Source organism: Silurus aristotelis (assembly GCF_946808225.1).
Source record: "Silurus aristotelis genome assembly, chromosome: 8".
NCBI lineage: Eukaryota > Metazoa > Chordata > Actinopteri > Siluriformes > Siluridae > Silurus > Silurus aristotelis.
Genome location: NC_139581.1, coordinates 26,605,608 through 26,625,810, shown reverse-complemented (window position 1 = coordinate 26,625,810; position 20,203 = coordinate 26,605,608). Strand labels below are relative to the sequence as shown.

The 20,203-nt window shown below is 41.9% G+C and overlaps 1 protein-coding gene and 1 long non-coding RNA gene across 3 annotated transcripts in view; one reads left to right on the top strand and one right to left on the bottom strand.

Moving 5' to 3' along the window:
- dscaml1 (Down syndrome cell adhesion molecule like 1) overlaps nucleotides 1-20,203 on the top strand; it is a 120,249-nt gene that overhangs the window by 85,637 nt on the left and 14,409 nt on the right. For both annotated transcript variants that reach the window (XM_083548831.1, XM_083548830.1), the window contains exons 18-20: nucleotides 1,727-1,873; nucleotides 2,038-2,193; nucleotides 20,024-20,163. In XM_083548831.1, the coding sequence (XP_083404957.1) occupies nucleotides 1,727-1,873; nucleotides 2,038-2,193; nucleotides 20,024-20,163 (443 nt within the window). The remainder of the gene's footprint in view (nucleotides 1-1,726; nucleotides 1,874-2,037; nucleotides 2,194-20,023; nucleotides 20,164-20,203) is intronic.
- Nucleotides 18,038-20,203, bottom strand: part of LOC310730163 — a 2,480-nt gene continuing 314 nt past the window's right edge. Inside the window, exons 2-3 of the long non-coding RNA XR_014534744.1 lie at nucleotides 20,016-20,146; nucleotides 18,038-18,720 (exon numbers count right to left, since the gene is read on the bottom strand). This is a non-coding gene — a long non-coding RNA (uncharacterized lncRNA). The remainder of the gene's footprint in view (nucleotides 18,721-20,015; nucleotides 20,147-20,203) is intronic.

Below are 20,203 nucleotides of genomic sequence, written 5' to 3'. Positions count from 1 at the left end.
AAGAGCCTGCACCTTTAGATTAAAGCAGGCATGGTTGATCAGAAAGGTTCAATCAAGTACTGCTATGCAGGACTATTTAGTTTTTAGTGATTAGCAGTATTTTACAAAAATGTAATTATACTAATAATAAGTTAGGTGTAATGCAATTACCTCTGAGGACTCTGGCTATTGCATTGTGGAGCTTGCTTATGCACCTAATACAAGGAATTTCCATAGTCCAATCTAGAGCAAACCATGCAATGTTTCACAAATATTTCTAAAAAATATTTCTAAAATAACAAAATGACTGCCTAGTGATAATACCAACATGAGCATCAAATGAAAGACTGCGATCCGTTATCCCATCAAGATCTTTTACTGGTGTACATGAATTAACTGGTGATCCTGAGTTACAATATAAAAACACTGCCTGTGGTCCTAGGAAAAGTACTACTGTCTTTTTAGAATTCTGTTCTAGTTAGCATCCAGTGTCTATTGTTCTTTACACATTGCACAACATTTTAACATTTGTTTCTTATCTAGCTTTGCTGAAACATACTAAATAAGTGTAAAATACATGCAACTGTTTAGTCAACAATATGAAATATATAGTGAGAGAACATTGTGAGGAGAGGTACATTAATGAGCTCAGTACATGTATAGCTTGCTATATAGGCAGCGAGTCAACTGTTAGTTCTCTGGATCTGGGTTTTGACAAGGGTCAAATTGCGATGACCACAAAAGTCACTGCTTACAATATATTTTTATTTATATGATTTGTATCATATGGAATATCTCGTTACATGCGTCACCTCTTGCATATGAGATTAGTCTTCTTCTGTGTCTCCACTCATAAATATTTTTCTTTAAAAGGCCTGAATATAAAAGCTGTAAGTGAGAGAGAATTGATCACTGTGAATTAAACTGAAAATGAGAGACGGCTGAATTTGTGAATTGTAAGCACAGTCCTCTAATTGGTGGTGGCAGTCTTCAGGGGTCAAGTCCAGTCAGGTCCCAAAGCCTGTTCAAGCAAATGCTGTGGTTTGTCTTCACCCTTCTCTTTCTTTTCTTTCACTCTTTCGTTTTTCCTGCACCCTCTCTTCCTGTGCCAGCTGCAGCTGCTCCTTCATAGAGGCGAGCCAGCTTCATTTCACCTCCTTTCATCCTGTTCTTCGTGGTCATGCATGCTCTTCCAGCTAAAGACACACAGACATGCACTGTCTTACCTCAATGGCACCCTTGTTCATTCAAGAGCAACATTTGGCACATTAACATGGCCACATTTGCCATGTATCCGGGCAAAAGTGTTAGTGACCATTACAAAAGATGAATTCAGAAGAACATTCCAGAGTTGTTTAATTTGTAGAATTTAATGATAATTTTAGTACATAACTTGCGTTTTTGTAAACGCAATAATATTGTAGTACGGTTGGAATTTTAATGGTATTTCAGACAATGCTGGAAAATACAGTGAACTGACATAAATTATCATACTACTCCCTAAATCAATGTATTTTCAATAGAATTATTAAATAATTGCAGTTGTGTATAGAATTGTAACTAGCTTTTTGCCTCAGACTGGATTTATAGTTGTCAATATTAAGTTTAATTGAATTTTCCCTAACCTACTTTAAAATACATTCTTACATAAGTTTTTATAGTAGGATATCAATATAGTATACTACCTAAAGCTCTAAAGCATATTCCTTGATGTTATAAGTGTTTAACTTATCTCTTTCACTTTCAGTGCCAAGCCAGCCACCTCAGAATGTGCGGGCCATCACAGTGACATCAGATGAGGCAGTGATTACATGGGCAGAGCCTCCACGTATGACCTTAAATGGAGTCCTCAAAGGATATCGTGTGGTGTTCTGGTCACTCTTTCCTGATGGAGGTGAGTGCTTTTCCTGTCAGAAAGAGGTTCTAAAGCAATGTAATTATACAATAATACAACTATTACAACTAAAAGTTGGTTTTCTTATTCAATTACTTGTTTCTTACTGTCAAGATCTTAGGAGGCTTTGCCTTGATGTACTGTATAAAAATATGTTCTTTCAGAATGGGGTGAGATGCAGAACATTACTACTGTACGTGAGCAAGTGGAGTTAAAAGGCTTAGAAAAGTTCACAAACTACAGTGTCCAAGTGTTGGCCTATACGCAGGCAGGGGATGGTGTCCGCAGTAATGTTCTCTACATACAAACAAGAGAGGACTGTAAGTAAACACACACAGACAAACAAAGAGCTACATATTTACTAATATATGTGGATTATTATCAAAGCATTATTAAGAGAAAAACCAATGGCAAACAGACCAGTTCATTACCAAAAGATGCTCTGATAGACCAAATCCAAAATATGATAAAAAGAAAAATAAAAAAAACATAATAAAAAACAAAGCAAGTGTTGAAAAATATCAGATATCAAAATGCATAACTGTGACCGGTTGGACATGGTTAAGAGCAAGCAAGTCAAAGCAGGAGGTAATGTGATGGTAATCCTTACCTGTGTTTTGGTACCACCAGTCTACTTATTTTTGTGTCATTGTGCTTCCAGGGACTTCAGTAACTGGCAAGAAAAAGAGACATACTGCATAGTTGAGGCATGCAAAAAGATACAAACACACACATATGGAGTATGAACATAACCCAGGCAGAAGGCTGTGATGAACATTTTTTTCTGTTGAGTTGTCTTGTTTTTTGTTGGCTTTTTGAAAGTGTACTAAAAAAGCATAGGTTGCAGGCTACGGGACACTCTATATTCAGCTGTATCCTCTGCCAATGATACTTACCAAGATGGCTTCTATGGATTCCAAAAGCCTTCATGGAGCTCTTTGAGTGTGCAGCAGCTGCATGGATATGACTGAAAAAGGAGTGAGCTCCTTTCCTTTCTATGCAGGGGTGCCCATTTTTCAGCTTAAAAGCTGAGAGACTCCTATAATAGTTGTTTGATTACAGAGGAGCAAAATGTGAAACAGATGATTGAGCTGTTGGTACTGGATCAATCTGTTGCCCACCTTCTGACCCTTTACCAGGTATTCGGTAAAGGTATCATTATCGCTTTCTTCTCTCCTCTTTTAAGCGCCAGGGCCCAAAAATTAACACCTCAGACCCAATCATTATTTCTACCGTCACTTTTTTACTTTCTAACGGCTACAATGGTCTGTCTTACTGTCCATGGGAGGAATATCCAGTCCACAATAGAACTGAGGCAATGTCCAGGCAGGTTTGTTGGAACATGATAAAACCTTTCACTATCTGATGTTTTTTTTTTTTTATTGGCTAGGTATTTGCAGGTATTTTAGTTGTCCAGGTATTTTAACTTGCCTGCCAAAATCACTATTTGCCCATTACTCCCTATTACCAATAAAGGTCTCCTTTAAAAAAGAAGATACCGTAAGAAAGATGCATGTAAGAGATTGCATATTTGGATATTCCAAAGCAGTGCCTCTTAATAGGCAACATTGCTTGTCCCAAGTTGGAATCAGGGCACTAAATTAATTTCACAGACACTATGTGAGTCTTAAGAAATTTTGAGGTATTACACTGACATGTACCAGAGTTTACCATCTGCAAACATAGTGATTTAATCAAATGCTAAAATGCTTAATTAATAAGGATGGTAGATTCCCTTTCCTGTCAGGGGAGGGGAAGTCAACTGCAGGCAGTTTGTTTTACATTAACAAGCCCAAAGGTCTATGCAATGGGAAAAACATGTCAAAGCAAAATCATACAAAAAAAATCAATCAATTAATAATATGGTCTGGAGAGCTCAACGTGTCAGGTAGTGGAAGTGAGATAAGAAGTTTTCACTTTTAATGGCTTTATTGCCAACTTTTACTTTTCAGTGTCCTTACGCACACATACACCCAAGCAAACTTACAGCACAGTATACTCTCTCTCAGCGCTACTCTTGCACCCCTTTTATCCTCTCATTTCTCAACTACATGAGCACATATTTATTAATACAGCTCATATGCAGGCGTGTGATCCTTATCGTTCACTTCTTCCAGGTTTGCCTCCATTTACAAACTGTCTCTCTCTACATACCCTCACTATCTGGCTGATCGGCCTGTGGACCACCTAAAACCTAAATGGTCCAAACAGAGGGTGAAGGTCCATTCCAGCAGATTTGGACCACCCATTTGATTACCAAACATTCCTTTTTAATAGTGTTGTACCAGCTATGCTGGGAATAGCTGAGAGTTACTGAGAGCTTATTGCTGATGTTTCTTCTCTACCATCACCTGAGATAACATATCCCCAGGCCCCTGTCCAATGCGTCAGTCTGTAATACAAACAAGAGAGAGAAGTCAGGGGAATGTAAAAGTGGCCCACCACTAAGTGCATCATTTACTTAAGTGAAAGCCTGCTGGCATGACTCTGTCTACTGGACTGGATCTGGTGCGTCCTTTTTAGTGAGATCAGTCAAAAGTCTGGTGGCATCCAAATGATGTTTTTTTGGGCTCCCAACAACCCAAACAGAAACATGATAAGCTGGTGTGGAAATCTATGTGAAAGGGCTGTTTTTTCATTAGACAATGGAGTCAAGGTGATCTGTCAATATCTCTTGGTTAAATTCAGTATTAAATAAAAGTGAACAGTAAGCCAAGCATACAGGTTGTCAATGTGAGGCATCAAATATGCATTCAATTTTATACACCACACTGACATTTTGAAAATTGGAAACCGCCAGACTGACCAATCTCTGCCTAGTGTGGATGGGCACAGCTAAGTCGAAGTACAGAGGGGCCAGGAGTGGCACTAAGGTCAAGGCTGTAGGACCTAATAAAGGTGTTACAAAGGTCAGCAGGGTGGACCAGCCCACAGCGTTGCAAATGTCTTGGAGAAATACCTCACAGGACAAGGACTTAGAGGCCGACACACTCCGACTGGAGTGCGCGCTGACCACAAAAGGAGCGGGGAGACCAGAGGACTCATAAAAGGAGTGGATAGCATCCACAATCTATCCACTGAGGGTTTGCTTATTGCAAAACCCCTTTTAAATGGACCTTAGCAGACAAACAGCTGGTCCGACGTTTTCCGCATGGGAGTTCTGTGCAGTTATGTGTCCAGTGCTCATCCCGGGCACACCCATTCTCCTGGTCGATTGCCTGAAAAAGAGGAGGATAGAATGCCTGGAGCACAACTGGTCATAGGACGAGTAAAGGCACCTTGGGAACATATTGGGGTAGAGAAAGGCAATAACAATGCCTAAAAAAAACTCCAGAAGAGAGGGGCCCATGGAAAGGGCCTGAAGATCCCCAACTCTCTTCAAAGAGGAGATGGCCAGTCTTGACTTTGAGAAATTTTCAGGGCACCTCGGACAAGGGCTCGAAGGATGGGTCAGATAGGGCCTCCAGGACAATGGTCAGGTCCCATACAAGCACTCTGGGTCACACTTGAGGCTTTAGGATCGGAGTACCATGGAGGAAACGTGTCACTAACGGGTTTTTCCCTAGCAACTGCTCGGCAAGCGGAACATGACAAGCCGCAAAAGTGGACACGTAAACTTTTAGGGTGGAAGGAGACAACCCTTTGGCCAACTTTCTTGAAGAAATTCCAGCACTGGGCCAACCAGACAGTTAAATGGGTCTAAGCAGTAAGTCTAATATAGTGAACAAGCACCACTTTGTGGCATACAACCTCCTCGTTGAGGGAGCTCTAGATTAGAGAATGGTCTCTACGATGTTGGTAAAAAGACCAGTAGCTAACGGGCTACAGCTCGGGGCGGGGTGATCCAAAGTGCCCCCTGCCTCAGAGAGAAGGTCCCTCCTGGAAGAAATCTCCCAGGGAGGGTGTTCAAGAAAGTTTACCAGGTTTACTTTCCTTGACGAGCGCCCTACAAGAGCGGAGTGTGCGGCAGCAATGAGAGCAGACGGCTTCCCCGAGAGCTGACGAAGAATGCTTCGCTCCCAAGCAAGTGACACACAAACTGATACACACAGCCAAAATGATTGCTTGATATCCATTCTTAAAATTTTTACCGCACCTTGCCTTTCCTAGGACAGACACACAGATCACTTCCTGAACAGCTAGCGCTGTCTCCACCACATGTTCTTATAGCTTTCTGGTCGTGTCACACTGTTCCGTTAGACAAATTACACACGTGATTCAGAGCATGGTTAAGCGGAAGCCATTACCAGAGACAACGGTACCACTGGCCTGAATTGAACTAAGTGTGGTATGTACCCTGTAGCACATCCTGGAAATTATAAAGTTGTCTGCAGCACCAGCAGACCCATGTTTCCCTCCCACACCCTTGTCACTGGAATCACCTGTGGGGGAGAAGAAACAGACAAAGTGTGATAGAGGTGGGAAGAGGGGAACCTGAGATTGCCAATCAATTTCAGGGGAATTGGCCCCATTTCCAACTTGTAGAAAAAGGAGGAGGGCAGGAGGAGGAAGGGGAAGATAGAGGTGGGTCAAGAGGGAAAAGACAAAAGAGATTAAGGGCTTATCTGTCTTCAAATATGCTGCTAAATGGTTCTTACCCAGCTGATCTGCCTTGTTGAGTGATACAGAATGTTTGGTAACCCTCCATCACTATCCTTTCTGGCAACTGTTCTATTGCCACCTTTTCGATGATCCTCTCAGCATTGTTATACATCCAGCAGTCACTTTCTGCAAACATCATGGTGTTGTTGGGTGAAGCAAATGGTCAGCTGACATAATTGTGTATCAACTGCTGTTGCCTCTGCCTCTGGGGTTTAACAAATTTACAGCATAATCACCTGCTTCCTATCTTTGTTGTGGCACATACAATTGGCTGGGGGCTGCTGGGCCGCAAGTGATTCATTCGATAGGATGGGTAGCAGGTGGCAACACTAGCCAGCTCCATGCTTGAGCTTATTCAAATAGCTTTATAAAAGCTACAGCATCATTGGCCCAACCTGTTTAATGCAAGGTGAAGTGTGGCTGAAGAGTGTGGCTGAACTTGTGTGGCTGAACCATGCTCTGGATTAACTCCTGCCTTTGAATTGATCTACTCAAAGGTCCAGGATGGCCTGATGATCATCTGGATGGGGCAAGTTCACTTATTGTAGAGTTTTTGTTTATGTATTCCCTTTACAGTCTTAATTTTTTGGCATTGGTGTGGAGATAAGTTTTCATTTTTTATCTTTTACTTAAGCAGATACACAAATGGGCACTCTCTCTCTGTCTCTCTCTCTCTGTCTCTCTCTCTCTCTCTCTCTCTCTCTCTCTCTTTTTCCCTCTCTCTCTCTCTCTCTCTCTCTCTCTCTCTCTCTCTCCCTCTCTTTATCTATTTCTCTCTCTTGCAGCTCTGCTCCTTTAAAGATAAGGTAAGATAAGATATACCTTTATTTCTTTTCACAGTGGGGAAATTTCTCTGTTAAAGCAGCAAAGAAAAAAAAATGTGCAAATATGTAAAAAGAAAAATTAGAAAGAGTAGAAATATAATACATTATATAGTATATACAAAACACAATGTATAAATACAAAAGAAGAAAAAAGAGACCATGAGTAGGTAGTTACACTATCAAACATATTGCACATAGGTAATATTGCACGGTTTTAAATTATTGTTTTTGCAAGTGTTGCTTAAAAAAAGTTGTAATTGTTATTATTGCACAGTTAAACAGTAATAACAGTGTATATTTTGGCGACTGGTTCACTGGGAGCAGCTCTGATTGTAAGGTCTAATAGCAGCAGGGAGAAAATGACTGTCTGTATCGCTCCTTCAGACACTTAGGATGTAACAGTCTGTCACCGAAGGAGCTGCTCAAAGATTAAACTTTCATACAGGGGATGAAAGTTGTTCTCCAGCAATGATTATAGTTTAGTCACTATCCTTCTTTTTCCCACCTCCTATACAGTGTCCAGGGGAATCCCCAGGACTGAGCTGGCCTTCCTGTTCAGCTTGTCCAGTCCGTTCCTGTCTGCAGTATAGATGCTGCTGCACCAGCAGACCACACGATAGAAGATGGCTGAGGCCACCACAGAGTCAAAAAAGAGTAGGATGCTTTCCATAGCTGTTCAAGGGCACATTCCCCAGCTTCAGGCTCAGGTCAAAAATGTACAGCAATACGCCGCACAGCTGGTCTTCACAGGTCTTAAAGAGCCTGGAGCTGATGCTATCTGGGCCCGCACACAGCCTTCCTTACTTTCATCCACCTGGGCTTCTCTAAGGGGCAGTGTGTAGTGATTGGAGTGGGGGCTGGAAGGAATTTGTGTGTGTGGGTGGTGGGGGCAGGGGAGATTAGCTAATCAAATCTGTTAAAGAATAGATTCAGATCATTCACCCACTTCTGGTCACCGTCAGTCTGCAAGCTGGGCTCCTTTTGACCAGTGATAGTTTTGAACCCCTTCCACACACCGCTGACATTGTTCTGCTGCAGCTGATCCTCCATCTTCCTCCTGTAGAATGCATTTCCTTCCCTGATCTTTTTTCTAAGTTCTCTCTGGACAGTTTTTAGCTCTTCCTTGTTTCCCAATAAAAAAATTTAAAAATTCCTCTCTTTAAGGAGAGTCTTTATATCAGGGTTAATCCATGGTTTGTTATTGGGAAAATACCATACAGTCCTGGTGGGTACAGTATTCTCCACACAGAAGTTGATTATAGTCCGTAATACAGTCTGTTAGATTGTCAATATCCTCCCCATGTGGATTGCACAATTCCTCACACATAGTTGTGTCAAAACAGTCTTTCAGAGCCTCACTGGACTCATCAGACCATGTCCTCACTGTGCGGGAGGCAGCTGGTTGCCTGCATACAAGGGGTTTGTACACAGGTAGGAGTTAAATCAGGTTGTGATCCGATCTTCCGGGGGGGATGGGTTAAGCCTGAAGTGTAAGCCTCCTTGGAGTTGGCATAAAATAAGACAAGTGTTTTATTGTGTGGCATGAAACATACTGGGTGAATGTGGGCAAAGTGCTGGATGGAGGGGCATGATTGAAATCTCCAGAGATAATGAGATGGGCATTTGGGTCTGTTGCAGGACGTCGCATGCTGATTTACCATCAGCAGAGAGGGAAATATATATGCAGCTATCGTGATAACATGCGAGAATTCCCTGGGCAGAAAGTACACCCTCATGCTAGTGGCTAACAGTTCAATGTCCTTACAGCAAAACTGCTCTTTAATAGTGATGTGACCAGGTTTACACCATCTATTATTCACAAAAACTGCCAGTCCTCCTCCCTTTTTCTTACCGCTCTCTATTGTTCTGTCTGCGCGCAGTAGTTAAAATCCATCCAGAGCCATTATTAGCTTGGTTAGCCATGACTCCATGAACAGCATGATGCTACACTCCCGGAATTCCCCCTCTGATGCCGGGTAAGAGCTAGCTCGTCCATCTTGTTGGATAAAGAACTCACTTTCCTCATGACTATGGACGGGAGAGTTGGTCTGTAACGTCTCCTTCTTGTCCGACACAGAGCACCAGCTCGGTTCCCCAAATCATGTCCTCCTTAGCTCGCGGGAATATCTTTTTTTTCTTATCTAGCATCGCCGTGTTGGACCAAACTATAAGACCAAAAAAGTAGGAAAAGCAGAGCAAACTCTGTGACTTAAATGATGTACATTGTGCAGTTTACATTCACACACATACACTCAAAAAGAAAAAACACAAAGTGCCGAAACACTATAAAGATGAATAAAAAGAGTACAAACTTAAAGGGAGCTGCAACAGGCTGCCACTTGAGTGGCACCTAACTCTAATTCAATTTATCCATGTATCACAAACTGCTAGAGAGAACTCATTAATACAAATCATGTGTAGTTGTGTTATCCTATTCGCTAGCGTCCTTAGACTCTGCCTTTCATTCACAAACTGGAGCTTGACCATGCACCCGCTGCCACACATAATTTAGAACATACCAAAAATTACTGGCAAACAGTAAGGCTTCACACTGAATGAAATACTTTTGTGCCTTCACAGTGTTTCAGAAATGAGTAAATAACTGTTTTATTCTGGGGAGGGTAAATCATGTGGATGAATGTTGAGTCAGTCATTTCATGACGATTTGATAGTCATGATGGTCTGTTCTTTGCCGAAACATACAATGTAATTTTTATTGTGGTGGTAGCTCAAACCTGTATGATACAGGACTTATCTTAACATATGAAGATCATTTTGTCTGATGATTTAAATAGACCAAGGAAATGAGGACTGAGGGTAGTTTGAGGCAGAGGTTTCATTTAGTAGCCCATACTAACTAACCATGTGGCATATATTGATGTGGGCAACAATGGCTTGTCTCATGTCAATGAATGGTCCTTTGTATTTGTACATGTGCCCATATCATTTCTAAATTTCTACATAGAAAAAGAGGGGAATGTTATTCATTTAGGATGAGGTGGAAGTTGGTTATAAGGGTGCATACCCAATTTATGAGTTTTTCTTGTATAGTCTAAGAAACATATTTTGTGTCTTGGGCTATGTGGGGGTGTCCGTTTATTTTCCTGAATGTCTTCCATAGGACACCCAAGCCTGTCAGAGTAACTACTTTTTGTTGGACAAAATATGGTCCCAAAAATATTATTGTATTTTTAAGAGCATTTTATTCCACTGAATATATATATGTATTAGTAATCGAATAATAATTAAAGCACACCTTTGCAAAAGAACAACAAACATTTAATTTAGAAAATATTTAGACACAAATCAAAAATGTAGACAAAGCTGGAATGTAAAATAAATAAAACAAATACATAATACAATACATTACAATACAATACAATATCATATAAACCTTTGTTAAAACAACTGCACAGAAACAACAAGAAGATCAAAGCAAAGTAACATGTTTGATAAAAAAAAGTCTGTTTTGACTTTTCAAATGTCTCTATATGTTACAAAAATGCAGATCTTCCAAACATAGATTCTTCTCTGACCCTTTTTCTCAGCAAACTAGGGTGCAAACAATTGCTAAAAAACACAAACCCTACTTAAGACAACAGTCAGTTGAAAAGTCATATGAATAAAGGCACATATTCGGCTATATGCGATCTTAAATATGTTCCTAATTGTTAGGCAGATTCCAAGTAAGGTACACCATGATTACCTTGTAGGGCTTAAGGCTGGAGGAATAATGTTATCAATTGTACAGAACATTCTTTATGAACTAGTGCTTAATGTACAAATGCACATGTATTTTTGTGCTCACTTGGCTATTAGAGAAAATCTTCTATGATTATTATCAGACTATATCAAGGGATCAGATAATGCATTAAGTGTTCTTCCTGGAGGAACTTGGTCAGCTCTGCATTCTCATGCACTATTTTTTGTATGATACAGCCTCTGATACAGCATTCTTTTGTTCTGAACAAGCTCACTCAGCCTCCTCTTCTTGGGTGTTGAAGGTTAAGATGATCCTGCCGCCCCTTTACTGCAGCTCTCACCACTGGCACTTTTTCCACTTTCTCCTTCATCTTTTATGTCTTGTAGGTCTTGCAAGTACATTTCTTTGACATCATCCAAGCATTTCACATTGTCCATGGTGCCACAATACCTTAATTCCAAGATGGAGGCCTTTGTCTGGAGGTTGTGGATTTCACATGGGCTGTATTTCTCTGTCAATGACAAGAACTTGTTTTTTTTAATTTGCTGTCAGTGCAGTGTTTTGTTGTCTGGTGATAAAAGTTCACCTTTAAGAAGTTCCAACACAGGCTTTACTGCTGCATTAATGGATTTGAACACAGAAACATCCTGGCAGGTCGATCTGAAGTGGGAATGTTTTCAATCCTCATGGATTATAAAATTCTTTGTTTGGTGCCCCACCATGTGGAGACATTTTATTAATTTGATCACAAATAATTGTATAGGATAATCAATAGTTTAATATACAAACAGGCCCCAGAATGTTATAAATAATAAAGAAAAAAAAAAAACCTCTTTGAATTAAATTTATATTAATACTTAAAAAAAAATTGTGTTGCATAATAACACAAGTTATCTATCATTCACCTGTACTACTCTATGCTGGGGACCACGTTTTAGAGTGGCCTTTTATTGTGGCCAGCCTAAAGCACACCTGTGCAATAATCATGCTGTCTAATCAGCATCTTGATATGCCACACCTGTGAGATGGACGGATTATCTCGGCAAAGGAGAAGTGCTCAATAACACAGATTTAGACAGATTTGTGAACAATATTTGAGAGAAATAGGCCTTTTGTGTACATAGAAAAAGTCTTAGATCTTTGAGTTCAGCTCATAAAAATGGGAGCAAAAACAAAAGGGTTGCATTTATACTTTTGGTAAGTGAGAGTGTATATATATATATATATATATATATATATATATATATATATATATATATATATATATATATATATATATATATATATATATAAACCCAGCCATTATGGATGCACAAGCCAGTGCACTCTTAGTGACGGTCCCAAGTAAATGGGGAGGGTTGCGTTAGGAAGGGCATCCAGCGTAAAATATGTGCCAAATCAAATATGCGGATCACAAATGAGAATTTCATACCGGATTCGGTCGAGGCCTGGGTTAACAATGACCGCCACAGGTATCGTTAGCCGACAGGGTACCGGTGGAAATTGGGCTACTGTTGGCCGAAGGACGAGAAGGAGAGGAGGAAGAAACGTCTTCCTCCTCTCCTTCTTCTCCTTCGGCCAACAGTAGCCCAATTTCCACCGGTACCGTGACAGAGACGGCAGGGAAAGGAGCAGTGCAGGAAAGTGGAGGTTCGGGTTGGTACTTTAAATGTTGGTACTATGACGGGTAAATGGAGAGAGGTAGCTGATATGATGGAGAGGAGAAAGGTAGATATGCTGTGTGTTCAGGAGACCAAGTGGAAAGGGAGTAAGGCCAGGAACATTGGAGGTGGATTTAAACTGTTTTATCATGGTGTGGATGGAAAGAGAAATGGTGTAGGGGTGATTCTGAGGGAAGAGTACAGTAAGAGTGTAGTGGAGGTGAAGAGAGTTTCTGATAGGGTGATGATCGTGAAGGTGGAAGTTGAAGGGATGATGATAAATGTCATCAGTGCCTATGCTCCACAAGTGGGCTGTGAGATGGAGGAGAAGGAAAGATTCTGGAGTGAATTAGATGAAGTGGTAGATGGTGTACCTAGGAAAGAACGATTGGTGATTGGGGCAGACTTTAATTTGCATTTAGGTGAAGGGAACAGAGGTGATGAGGAGGTGATGGGTAGGTATGGTTTTTAGGAGAGTAATGTGGAAGGGCAGATGGTGGTAGATTTTGCTAAAAGGATGGCAGTGGTGAACACTTATTTTAAGAAGAAGGAGGATCATAGTCCACCTATAAGTCACCCTATAAGAGTGGAGGAAAGTGCACACAGGTGGACTATGTGCTATGCAGGAGATGCAACCTGAAGGAGATTGGAGACTGTAAGGTGTTGGCAGGGGACAGTGTAGCTAGACAGCATCGGATGGTGGTTTGTAGGATGGTTTTGGAGGCGAAGAAGAAGAGGAGGAGAGTGAGGACTGAAAGAAGAATAAGATGGTGGAAACTGAAGGAGGAAGAGTGTAGTGTGAGGTTTAGTGAAGAGGTCAGACAGAGGCTCAGTGGTGTTAAGGAGGTGCTGGATGATTGGGCAACTACTGCTGGAGTGATGAGGGAGGCAGCTAGAAAAGTACTTGGTGTGACATCTGGAAATAGAAAGCAAGACAAGGAGACGTGGTGGTGGAATGAGGAAGTGCAGGAGAGCATAAGGAGAAAGAGGTTGGCAAAACAGAAGTGGGATAGACAGAGTGATGAGAAAAGTAGGCAGGAGTACAAGGAGATGCGGCAGCAGGTTAAGAGGGATGTGGCGAAAGCCAAGGAAAAGGCGTATAAGAAGCTGTATGAGAGGTTGGACACTAAGGAAGGAGAAAAGGATTTATACCGATTGGCCAGACAGAGGGACCGAGCTGGGAAGGATGTACTGCAAGTTAGAGCAGTAAAGGATGGAGAGGGAAATGTGTTCACTAGTGAGGAGAGTGTGTTGAGAAGGTGGAGGGAGTCTTTTGAGCAGCTGATGAATGAGGAAAATCAGAGAGAGAGAAGGTTGGATGATGTGGAGTTGGTGAAGCAGGAAGTGGATAGGATTAGTAAGGAGGAAGTGAGAGCAGCGATTAAGAGGATGAAGAGTGGAAAGTCGGTTGGACCAGATGACATACCGGTAGAAGCGTGGAGATGTTTAGGAGAGATGACAGTGGAGTTTTTGACCAGATTGTTTAACAGGATTTTGGAAGGTGAGAAGATGCCTGAGGAATGGAGAAGAAGTGTGCTGGTACCGATTTTTTAAGCATAAAGGAGATGTGCAGTCTTGCAGTAACTAAAGGGGAATTAAATTGATCAGTCACACCATGAAGTTATGGGAAAGAGTAGTGGAAGCCAGGCTGAGAGAAGAGGTGACCATCTGTGAGCAACAGTAAGGTTTCATGCCGAGGAAGAGCACCACAGATGCCTTATTTGCTTTGAGAATGTTGATGGAGAAGTATAGAGAAGGACAGAAGGAATTGCATTGTCTATTTGTGGTTTTAGAGAAGGCGTACGACAGGGTGCCAAGAGAGGAGTTGTGGTATTGTATGAGGAAGTCAGGTGTGTCGGAGAAGTATGTAAGGGTGGTGCAGGACATGTATGAGGACAGTGTGATGGCAGTGAAGTGTGCAATAGGTACGACAGACTGGTTCAGGGTGAAGGTTGGACTGCATCAAGGATCGGCCCTGAGCCCTTTCCTGTTTGCAGTGGTGATGGACAGGTTGATGGACGAGGTCAGACAGGAGTCTCCCTGGACTATGATGTTTGCAGATGATATTGTGATTTGTGGCGAGAGTAGGGAGCAGGTTGAGAAGAGCCTGGAGAGGTGGAGGTATGCGCTGGAGAGAAGGGGAATGAAACTCAGTAGGAGTAAGACAGAATACATGTGTGTGAATAAGAGGGAGGGCAGTGGAGTGGTGCAGTTGCAGTGAGAAGAGCTGGAGAAGGTGGAGGAGTTCAGGTACCTGGGGTTAACAGTGCAAAGTAATGGAGAGTGTGTTAGAGAAGTGAGGAAAAAAGTGCAGGCAGGGTGGAGTGGGTGTAGAAGAGTGACAAGAGTGATTTGTGATAGTAGGGTATCTGCAAAAATGAAAGGGAAAGTTTATAGGACTGTGGTGAGACCTGCGATGTTGTATGGATTAGAGACAGTGGCATTGAGTAAAAGACAGGAGGTGGAGCTGGAGGTAGCAGAGCTGAAGATGTTAAGGTTTTCGTTGGGAGTGACGAGGATGGATAAGATTAGAAATGAGTTTATTAGAGGGACAGCGCATGTAGGATGTTTTGGTGACAAGGTGAGGAAGGCGAGATTGAGATGGTTTGGACATGTGCAGAGAAGGGACCTGAATTATATTGGTAGAAGAATGCTGAGGATGGAGCCACCAGGTAGGAGGAAAAGAGGAAAGCCAAGGAGGAGGTTCTTGGATGTGGTGAGGGAAGACATGCAGGTAGTTGGTGTAAAAGAGGCAGATGTAGAGGACAGGGTGGTATGGAGACGGATGATCCGCTGTGGCGACCCCTAATTCTCCCTGCAACCGCATCACTCCACTGCCCTCCCTCTCATTCACACACATGTACTCTGTCTTACTCCTACTGACTTTCATTCCCCTTCTCTCAAGCGCATATCTCCACCTCTCCAGGCTCTTCTCAACCTGCTCTCTACTCTCACCACAAATCACAATATCATCTGCAAACATCATAGTCCAGGGAGACTCCTGTCTGACCTCGTCCGTCAACCTGTCCATCACCACTGCAAACAGGAAAGGGCTCAGGGCCGATCCTTGATGCAGTCCAACCTTCACCCTGAACCAGTCTGTCGTACCTACTGCACATTTCACTGCCGTCACACTGTCCTCATACATGTCCTGCACCACCCTCACATACTTCTCTGACACACCTGACTTACTCATACAATACCACAACTCCTCTCTTGGCACCCTGTCGTACGCTTTCTCTAAATCCACAAATACACAATGCAGCTCCTTCTGTCCTTCTCTATACTTCTCCATCAACATCCTCAAAGCAAATAAGGCATCTGTGGTGCTCTTCCTCGGCATGAAACCATACTGTTGCTCACAGATGGTCACCTCTTCTCTCAGCCTGGCTTCCACTACTCTTTCCCATAACTTCATGGTGTGACTGATCAACTTAATTCCCCTGTAGTTACTGCAGGTCTGCACATCTCCCTTATGTTTAAAGATCGGTACCAGCACACTCCTTCTCCATTCCTCAGGCATCCTCTCCCCTTCCAGAATCCTGTTAAACAATCTGGTCAAAAACTCCACTGCCATCTCTCCTAAACATCTCCACGCTTCTACTGGTATGTCATCTGGTCCAACCGACTTTCCATTCTTCATCCTCTTAATCGCTGCTCTCACTTCCTCCTTACTAATCCTATCTACATCCTGCTTCACCAACTCCACATCCTCCAACCTTCTCTCTCTCTGATTTTCCTCATTCATCAGCTGCTCAAAATACTCCCTCCATCTTCTCAACACACTCTCCTCATTAGTCAACACATTTCCCTCTCCATCCTTTATTGCTCTAACTTGCAGTACATCCTTCCCAGCTCGGTCCCTCTGCCTTGCCAATCGGTACAAATCCTTTTCTCCTTCCTTAGTGTCCAACCTCTTATGCCTTTTCCTTGGCTTTTGCCACATCCCTTTTTACCTGCTGCCGCATCTCCTTGTACTCCTGCCTACTTTTCTAATCACTCTGTTGATCCCACTTCTGTTTTGCCAACCTCTTTCCCCTAATGCTCTCCTGCACTTCCTCATTCCACCACCACGTCTCCTTGTCTTGCTTTCTATTTCCAGATGTCACACCAAGTACTTTTCTAGCTGCCTCCCTCATCGCTCCTGCAGTAGTTGCCCAATCATCCGGCACCTCTTCACCACCACCAAGCCCCTGTCTGACCTCTTCCCTGAACCTCACACTACACTCTTCCTCCTTCAGTTTCCACCATCTTATTCTTCTTTCAATCCTTACTTTCCTCCTCTTCTTCTTCGCCTCCAAAACCATCCTACAGACCACCATCTGATGCTGTCTAGCTACACTGTCCCCCGCCAACACCTTACAGTCTCCAATCTCCTTCAGGTTGCATCTCCTACACAGAACATAATCCACCTGTGTGCACCTTCCTCCACTCTTATACGTCACCCTATGATCCTCCTTCTTCTTAAAATACGTGTTCACCACTGCCATTTCCATCCTTTTAGCAAAATCTACCACCATCTGCCCTTCCACATTCCTCTCCTTGAAACCATACCTACCCATCACCTCCTCATCACCTCTGTTCCCTTCACCTACATGCCCATTAAAGTCTGCCCCAATCACCAATCGTTCTTTCCTAGGTACACCATCTACCACTTCATCTAATTCACTCCAGAATCTTTCCTTCTCCTCCATCTCACAGCCAACTTGTGGAGCATAGGCACTGATGACATTTATCATCATCCCTTCAACCTCCACCTTCACGATCATCACCCTATCAGAAACTCTCTTCACCTCCACTACACTCTTACTGTACTCTTCCTTCAGAATCACCCCTACACCATTTCTCTTTCCATCCACACCATGATAAAACAGTTTAAACCCACCTCCAATGTTCCTGGCCTTACTCCCTTTCCACTTGGTCTCCTGAACACACAGCATATCTACCTTTCTCCTCTCCATCATATCAGCTACCTCTCTCGCTTTACCCGTTATAGTACCAACATTTAAAGTACCAACCCGAACCTCTACTCTCCTACACTGCTCCTTTTCCCGCCGTCTCTGTAGACGTCTTCCTCCTCTCCTTCTCCTCCTTCGGCCAACAGTAGCCCAATTTCCACCGGTACCCTGTCGGCTAACGATACCTGTGGCGGTCGTTGTTAACCCGGGCCTCGACCGATCCGGTATGAAATTCTCATTTGTGATCCGCATATTTGATTTGGCACATGTTTTACGCTGGATGCCCTTCCTAACGCAACCCTCCCCATTTACCCGGGCTTGGGACCGGCACTAAGAGTACACTGGCTTGTGCCCCCCTAATGGCTGGGTTGAGCTTGACCACATATGTGTAGTAAAATAAAAGGATGTGTCCTTTATCTCCTTTAGAATGTTGAACTTTGGTGTACAAGGCTGGAATGACAGTTTAGAAGCTGTACATTTTTCCCATACTACATGTCAGAAATTTGCAGCATATTTTTTAATGCTGTTTTTTTTCCCAATTATGTTAAATGGCTGCACCTCTTTTACTTTGTTAGCATGTGTGAAATTAGCACTGTAATGTTTATATTTGCACTTTCATGCTAAAATTGTTATCACTCTGAACATTGTGTACAGTGCCCTCTGTAACACAGGGCTCACAAGGGCAGATCAAGAATCCTATATTTTAAGGTAGATCAAGGCAGACCAGGTTTTTTATTTTTTAAAAAGCACTTTAATCACAGAACAAATTCAAAAGAAGTGGTCAGAGAAAAAAAACAGAGTCAGAATACCATAAGAATACATAACAAATCCAAAGGGCTTGGCAAATTCAAGTCTATAAACATAAGATCAGTCAAGGAATTCAATGATTTTCAACTAATACAAATGGGTGGGACAGACGAATACACATTTGCAATCATATAAGCCATTTTCTCTCTCTACTATTGTTTACAGAATGTGTGGTTTTACATGTATATGTCTGGGTGTAATAGAGGTAAGGTTGGCAGGGGAAGACTTTCCACAAAATACCTTTTAGCCATGGGTAAGTGTGGGGTGGTCTTGTGGATGTCCAAAGCTGTCACTGTAACAAATCAAGTGTCTATAAGATCAAATGTGACATTACCACTTCTGAGAATGAAAATGCCAAAGGGTGGAGACTTGAAATGTGTGAGTACAAGTGTTTGTGTTAACCCCACCCCAGCAAAAAAAGGATTAATTCTTTATGGATTAGAAGGCATTACGTTTGTGCTTACACTGGTGGGCATGAGATTAGTGCCCTATCTTTTGCTCTCCTCTTCCCTAGGGACATGTGGGGGCTGGAGGAAAGGCTTGGGGGTGAAACTGAGAAACGGAGGACTGTACAAGAATAAACACTTCGCCCTTGAAATTTGATTATTAACTTTTTGAGATAAAGAAGAAATAAATCAAATGTGTTTGTGTAAATCCATAAGAGATGTGACACATTTTTGTGTTTGTTCTTTTTATGCTGTTTTTTTTAATATTAAACAATTCTAGATGAGCATTGTTATAAATTAATTGGCCTGCTCCTGGATTATTTTTTATGCTTGATGAAATATAATCGATGAAGGAGAATGATAGAAAGTACACAGTGGGAGATGGATTTGATAATCCTTGGTTGCACTACAAAGGCATGTTCATGCTGATACATCTGTCTCCAGCTTTAGTGTAATGAAATGCAGTAATACCACATAATGGTTCACTGTATGCTTAACCCTGCCTATTAGCACTGCACAACATTAGTAAAATTATATTGCTGTGTACTGATATTGTATATAGTATGTATTGCAAAATATTCAAATAATCAAACAAATGATCAAAGTATCTGTAACTACTAAAAAATATATATACTTTTTATTTTGCTCAGCTGGTCAATTGTATACTGGGATATTTTGTATTATGAGTATTGCAAGGGTTGCTGTAATAATTAAGCCACCAATGTATTTTTGCATGTATACATTGCATTCCTTTCCACCCATAAGTTGCACAACCTTTTTACTCATATACACAAATGAAGTTAACACTAAGGAATTGTTACTCTGGACAGTATATGCTACACTGAACATATGTTCTTCTAACATCTTTAAACATCTGTCCTTCTCTGTTTTTTTTTTTTGTTTGGTTTTTTTTTTTGCTCTTTTTGGTCTTTATGGTCTTGTTTGAGCTTCTTAAGGCTAAGTCCAGCAAAGCCACAAGCAGTTCTGCTTACATTATAATAAATAGTTTATAACTGCAAACACACATACAGAATGTTTCCCTTTCACTGAGGTCTAAAATACTGAATTAAAAGACTTGAGAAACTATGTGATACATTATGGGATCTTATTTAAAATAAAGTAAAATATTTTTTCCTTTTACTTTCTTAGACCCTGGCCCCCCAGCAGGTATCAAAGCTGTCCCCTCCTCTGCCAGCAGTGTTGTGGTGTCCTGGCTCCCTCCAAACAAGCCAAATGGCATCATCAGGAAATACACCATTTACTGCTCCAGCCCTGGATCAGCCCAACCAGTAAGAAACAAAGGGTGTGAAGATGTGACAGATGAGCATG